The 6,749-nt window shown below is 40.6% G+C and overlaps 1 protein-coding gene across 1 annotated transcript; it reads left to right on the forward strand.

Annotated features, from left to right (window-relative positions):
• Positions 1 to 952: 952 nt before the first annotated feature.
• Positions 953 to 5,593, forward strand: LOC103654227 (mitochondrial phosphate carrier protein 3, mitochondrial). The gene is made up of 6 exons (XM_035967456.1): positions 953 to 1,434; positions 2,935 to 3,296; positions 3,395 to 3,438; positions 4,740 to 4,954; positions 5,042 to 5,166; positions 5,258 to 5,593. Exons 1-6 carry the CDS (start codon positions 1,144 to 1,146, stop codon positions 5,319 to 5,321), a joined length of 1,101 nt encoding a protein of 366 aa, XP_035823349.1. The 5' UTR covers positions 953 to 1,143; the 3' UTR covers positions 5,322 to 5,593.
• The last annotated feature ends 1,156 nt before the right edge of the window (positions 5,594 to 6,749 follow it).

The raw sequence follows: 6,749 nt of genomic DNA on the forward strand, positions 1-6,749 counted from the left end.
CAATTCACACATGGGTCAAATAGGTGGCCGGAACAACGATGTACAAGATCGTCCCGTGGAATATATTCGCCAGTATATTCTGACCATTATCACCGGCAAGTCTTAAGCCCACGCCGCACATACCGATGTGCACTATGCTACTATACTTGAAATAACAGAAATGCTATACATGGAGAATTATATGTTCAAAAGTCCCGTTTGAAATAATATTATAATACCATCCATCTTCTTCATGAAACAGCTTTAAAAGAATTTATATTTCAAAATCTCTTCTTGGATGTTTCGTAGCCTTTATCTTTTTCTCGAGTAGAGCTAGAAAATCTATGCTATTTATTTTAGCTAACAAAATGAAGAGCAAAACTTAAAAAGAAGAAGAACGAAGCAGCGCCAAACATATGACAGGTTTGTCACACTTTCCATCCTCAATCCTCTATGCATCCATTTCTTGTGCACGTAGAGCGATGAAAAGCATTGATAAAGGCACTCACGTAGAGGAGGAGAATGAAGTGACTCTATTCTTATTATTTGCATGTTTGATTTTCAAAAAAATAAGAGCGGGCAGGCTTCTACAGTCTCCATATGAGATTTACCATAAATAATTGGAATGCTGCCGTTCCAAAAAAACGACCGTATGCGAGCGCTCTCCCACCAAACAAAGAACAAAGTGACTCCATTCTATTCTACTCTTCAAACAAACAAAAAATAGAACAACTTGTTTTGATAGACAAACACAACTCTATTTTCAAAAAATAAAATGAAACAGTTATATTCCAACCAAACGCACCATAGCTGCTCACTCGGTCTCTTCCACTTCCAAGCACCAAAGATACTGCTGAATGAAATAGAAATTCTTCAGACGGTGCCAAAAGAAATGTCAAACACATTTATTTAGCATAAATATAAATAAGGTGCCACCAACCTTAAGCCAGGACCCCACATTCAGCGTCCGCGAACCCCGTTGCGCCGCAGCCTCCGAAGAGAGTGATGCCCTAGCAAGCTGGAAATTACCCCCCTTCATATTCGCCTCCGCCTCCGCGGCTGTCTCCCTCGTCAAATCCACGCGACCGCCGCGAGGGGCTCTCAGAAAGCACCAGTACCAAAAGCCACCCGAGGGAGACGAATCTTCCGAATCTCTCGGCGGCGATGGCGCTCTCCGACCGCTCCCGCGAGTCGCTCCTCCCGAGCTTCCTCTACGCCTCCTCGGCGCGCTCCTTCGCCGCCACAGGCGCCGCCGCGCGCCTCCATGCCTCCGCCCCGGCGCCTGCCGCGGCTGGAGCAGGAGGCGCCGTGCCGTTCTCGATCCAGGCGCCCAACGAGAAGATCGAGATGTACTCGCCGGCCTTCTATGCCGCCTGCACCGTCGGAGGAATCGCCAGCTGCGGCCTCACCCACATGGCCGTCACGCCGCTCGACCTCGTCAAATGCAACATGCAGGTGAGCGGGCAGCGGCCTAGATCTGTGTCCCCCGGTACTCCACGAGCCTTTTTTTAGAAATCTCGTGCGGATCTGTGGTGTTTGGTTGGTTGGGAAGGTTAGTCGTAGGCTTGAGATCTCGATTTCGTCTCCGTGATCTGGATGCTGCAAATCTAGCCGCATCCTGCGTGACTATGCGTGTAGATTTATTTCCTGTGTGCATCGGTAATTCGGTTTCCTTTCCACTTGTGAGATTCGTTGGTTCAAACTTGTGCTTGATGTTTTTTTAAAAAAAATAGTACTAGTTTGGTAGCTTGCTAGCTTAGTAGCTTTTGTGTAGATTGCTATAATGCAGGGCTTGTTCTGAGTTTCTGACTGCTTCAAGTAGGTTTGTGAATGCGTGGCTAGACCTGTGATTAGCTGTGAAATGTGATTCACTGTTGTTAACATTTGCTCAGTGCTGGAATTGATGTCTAGTAGGTGCTTGTTCTCGAACAAATTGTGATTGCAGTTGCCACATCCATTGGCATCTGCCAATTTATTTATGAATCAAACAAAACTGATGATTGTGTAATTAATTCTCTGACTATCGTTTGTGTTGGTGGTTGGATGCTCTATCAGGCTTGTTACTAAAACCATCAGTTGTGATTGTGACAATTGGCACATGGGAACCTATCCTATGTACAAGGCCTCCTTTGTGCACATATGCACACATTTAATCTGGATCCTTCGTCCACCAACCAACTGCTGAGCATGCAGGGTCTTTTCTGCAAATATGCAGCTGGGTGCAGGGGAGGATAGCGTGGAATGTGTTTTTTCGTAAAACACGTCATCCGTTCGTTGTTGGATGAATGGTTTATATTGATTTTGTGCGTATGTGCACGAAGGGGGTCTTGTACATAGCTCTGATAGGTTGTGTTTTGGAGACTTGTGAGCATTTGCCACTTATGCAGTGATATTGTGCTATCATGTTTTAGCAGGGAGAGCAATACAAATAACACTTTCCACTTGAATTTGTGGCCAATTTAATTGCTACTTTGAACCTTTGCTTTGGTCTGTGACCTTGATATCTACTCAAATCTATGCAGTGACCATGCTTTCCGTTGGGTCACATTCTTCCTTTTGGGTCACATTCTTGTTGGTTCTCTTCTATTTTATGTAATGGATAATTTTAGATAGTTAGGTACTTAGGTTTTAAACAGTACTCTCTCTGATCCCAATTTTAAGTTGTTTTAGCTGTTCTATGTCAAACTACTTCAACTTTGATCAAGTTTATGGTAATTACACAAACATCTATAATGTCAAATTAACATATATTGATAGTGCATTTATTTGATATTGTAGATGTTTTTGCATATTTCATTAAACTTGTTAAACATGTTTGGCTTATGACAAAGCTAAAGTGACTTCTATTTGAAACAGTGGCTGTATATATATAAGGTGCCTGATTCACTGTGTAAGAGATTATTTCCATGTTTAAATTAGGGATTTTTTACATATAACGTTTGTTACTTTTTTCAGATTGATCCAGCGAAATACAAGAGTATTTCATCTGGATTTGGTGTCCTATTAAAGGAGCAAGGGGCTAGGGGCTTTTTCAGAGGATGGGTTCCTACATTGCTTGGTTACAGTGCTCAGGGGGCTTGCAAGTTTGGCTTCTATGAGTTCTTTAAAAAGTATTACTCAGACATTGCAGGGCCTGAGTATGCTCAGAAGTACAAGACTCTAATCTACCTCGCAGGATCCGCATCTGCTGAGGTAATTGCTGATGTGGCTCTCTGTCCTTTTGAAGCTGTGAAGGTACGTGTGCAGACACAACCTGGATTTGCTCGTGGATTGAGTGACGGTCTTCCCAAATTTGTCCGATCTGAGGGTGCTCTTGGGTAAGCAAATTGGTTAGCTAGAAAATTATTGATTTCATGATTTGAGACTTGGTTTCTGGCCATCTGCCCTAACATCTCTCACTGCTTAATAATTTTAGGCTTTACAAGGGAATTGTTCCTCTCTGGGGTCGTCAGATTCCTTGTAAGTACATATTTCTTACCTTCTTTAGTACAACCTTATTTTTTAATCGTTTGCATTGAATGATGGTTGCAAAACCATTGAACATTTTGAAACTGAACGCTCAAATCTTGTTTGCGTGCACAACTCACTTGATGTCTTGACTTCTTGTGAACCCACAAACTTTTTTGTATGTTTTCCTGGACATGCATTTCAACTTTATTATAATTCTCAACCATTCTGTATTTTGGATGGCCATTGACTTCTATATTTCTATTAATCCACTTTATAGGGGTTACATTTTTTTATAGTTGTCCGTAACAATGGTAGTCGAGTTCACCATTCAAATAAAATCTAGGATATTGACACATCATTTGTGAAAAACACCTTTTTGTAAACCGTGTTAGAACTAAAATGTATTGATCTAGTCAATCAATCTGTTGCACGTAAATGACTATGCAGCGTGTGGCTCATTGATGGTGAGATTCTGTACTACTAAAGTTTTGTATCTGGGTTTAAGCAGTGAAATTGCTACCAACTATTGGTTGAAATTTCCATTTTGATTGAAAATTTGAAGTCTTACGAAAATTTTTGTGCATGCTGTAGTTCTCTAGTATTGGTTGAAATTTCAATTTTGATTGAAAATTTGAAGTCTTACGAATTTTTTTGTGCATGCTGTAGTTCTCTAGTAGAGGGTTTTCACCTTGAATTCAGGTGCTTCCTAGATTGTTGCATACCTTTTTGTGGATTCAGAATTGTCATTCACCATTTTTGTTAACGCTTGTTTTTGTTAGTCCTGCTTACATTCTTATGTACCATGCCATTTTTCGATAGCAGTAATGTCATTGCACCACCTGACTGTTCGTGGTAGCATCTTTAGTTGTAGTGCCTCTAAACATGATTTTAATCAACCAGGAAAAATGAACTTCACTACAACCATCTGTTTCTTGTTAACTAAATGATTACTCCCTCACTCCTAAAAAGAGCGCATGGCATGCTTTTTGAGGAGTCAAATCAATTTCAAGTTTGACTAGATTTAGAGAAAACAATATCAACATGGGTGTCTCCAAATAGGTTTACTTTGAAAATATATTGCATGATTAATCTAGTGGTACTTATTTGGTATCATAAATATTACTCGTTTTTATATATATTTGGTTAAACTTGATATTGGTTGACTCTGTGAGATGTGTACTCTTTTTGGCAGATAGGGAAGTAGATGGCTTAATTTGGTATTTGTATTATATAATTTATTTATTATCATGCAAGCCATATTCTTATGTTATAAGCTGTACTCACCTGTTGCACTCGTATGATGTATGCAGATACCATGATGAAGTTTGCTTCCTTTGAGACCATCGTTGAGCTTATATACAAGCACGCTGTGCCTGTTCCGAAGTCTGAGTGCAGCAAGACTACCCAGTTGGGTATTAGTTTTGCTGGTGGTTACATTGCTGGTGTCTTCTGTGCTATTGTTTCTCACCCGGCCGATAACCTTGTGTCTTTCCTGAACAATGCCAAGGATGCTACTGTTGGCGATGTAAGTATATATTCTTGCTTTTGCAGCAGGCATGCATTTTCTTGTTGTGCTTACTATTTGTTATACATTGTCGCTACATTTTTACAGGCTGTTAAGAAGCTTGGTCTCTGGGGTCTTTTCACTAGAGGGCTGCCTCTTCGTATCGTCATGATTGGTACCCTTACTGGTGCTCAGTGGGGAATTTACGATGCTTTCAAAGTGATGGTTGGACTGTGAGTATCTCTACTGCTTTTAGGAATAACCACTGCAACATCCATTTTTTTTTCCGAGAGATCACCAATTAACGTTTTGTTTCTCTTTCAGCCCAACAACGGGAGGTGTTACACCTGCCCCGGCAGCGAAGGCTGAACTGAAAGCCAGTGCTTGATTTTTCTGTATTCACGGAGATCATTACTTGGTGGAGGGTGGAAGTGTATCAGTCACTCGAGAGTTTAGTTTCCGATTTTTTTTTTCTTAAAAGGAAAATTTGTCCATCATCCTTTTGGTGAGAGGAACTCATTAAACAGGTGGAGTAGATCTTTTTTGTCCCGGGAAAAGTTTATGCTTTGATGCATAATAATTTGTAGGACAGCAGTGCTGTTAGAGCGCAGGTTTTGTTTACCTCCTGTACCGAGGAATGCTTACTAAGTCACATTTCACATTATGGTGTTTATTTTGAAAGCGTGCACCTCGCTTGATGTCCTTTTTTGCCCTTGCTGTCCGACATTTGGAGCGCACTAAGCAGGGAAACACTGTTTATCCTCTCTTATGGCTGTCCCAAACTAGTCCTTACCAAACACAACAGGCTATGACACCGAGGTACGTGCTACGCTGGCACAACCTGAACGACGTGGCGTCAACGTGGTACCGAGCTCGGCGCCAAGATCTATGGCGCCGAACTCGGATGTGTGGTGGACGTTCAATATTTTTTTTGTCTTTGCCACTAATTTGTTTTTTTGTTATCCATATTTTTCGTTTATGTCGCTGATTTGTCCGTCCAGATTTATTTTTCATCTAGTTTTTTGTTTTTATGACTGATTTATTTATTCATCTAGATATTTTTTATTTTTATTTTTGTTTATTCAAACTCCGTGACGCAAGTACCATGCACATAAGTAACCCACCCTATAAAAGTACGGAGTACTTTATAAAATCATCAAGTCACTGTTTATTTATACCTAGTATATTTATATTTTGGACTCTAATTATAATCTTTTTGTTTATTAAGTATATTTATATTTTGGACTCTAAAACTCCAATAATCTAATGTATTCGAAATTATACTTTTTAATATTAATTAAAATTTATCATAGCTAAACCGGTATATTTATATTTTGGACTTTAAAACTCCAATAATCTAATATACTCGAACTCACAACCTCAAGGTTGCGTGCATTATTGCGCCCGTGACCGCGATGCACCATAGCTACAGCCGCTGTGCTCGCTGGATAAACAAAAAAATATGGACGGATAAACAAATCAGTCACAAAAACAAAAAATCTGGATAAGAAATAAATCTAGACGGACAAATCAGCGACATAAACGAAAAATCTAGACAACAAAAAAATCTGACAAAGACAAAAAAAGTATTAAAACATGCCCATCATGGGGCTTGAACCCACAACCACAAGCTTAAAAGCCTTATGCTCTATCAACTGAGCTAGACAAGTTTTGTGTATATAACAGAGCTCGGCGCCAAGTTCAATGCCACGTTGGTGCCACGACGTCCGTTTGTGCCAGCGCAGCACGCACCTCGGCGCCATAGCCTATGGCGCCGAGCTGTGTTAACTCGGCGCCATTAGCGATGGCGCCGAGC

This window comes from Zea mays, chromosome 4 (assembly GCF_902167145.1).
Source record: "Zea mays cultivar B73 chromosome 4, Zm-B73-REFERENCE-NAM-5.0, whole genome shotgun sequence".
Classification (NCBI taxonomy): domain Eukaryota; kingdom Viridiplantae; phylum Streptophyta; class Magnoliopsida; order Poales; family Poaceae; genus Zea; species Zea mays.

Coding starts and splice junctions, on each gene's coding strand:
- LOC103654227 (XM_035967456.1), top strand. CDS start 1,144: ATGGCGCTCTCCGACCGCTCCCGCGAGTCGCTCCTCCCGAGCTTCCTC. Junction 1,435..2,934: donor TCGTCAAATGCAACATGCAG/GTGAGCGGGCAG, acceptor TACTTTTTTCAG/ATTGATCCAGCGAAATACAA. Junction 4,955..5,041: donor AGGATGCTACTGTTGGCGAT/GTAAGTATATAT, acceptor ACATTTTTACAG/GCTGTTAAGAAGCTTGGTCT.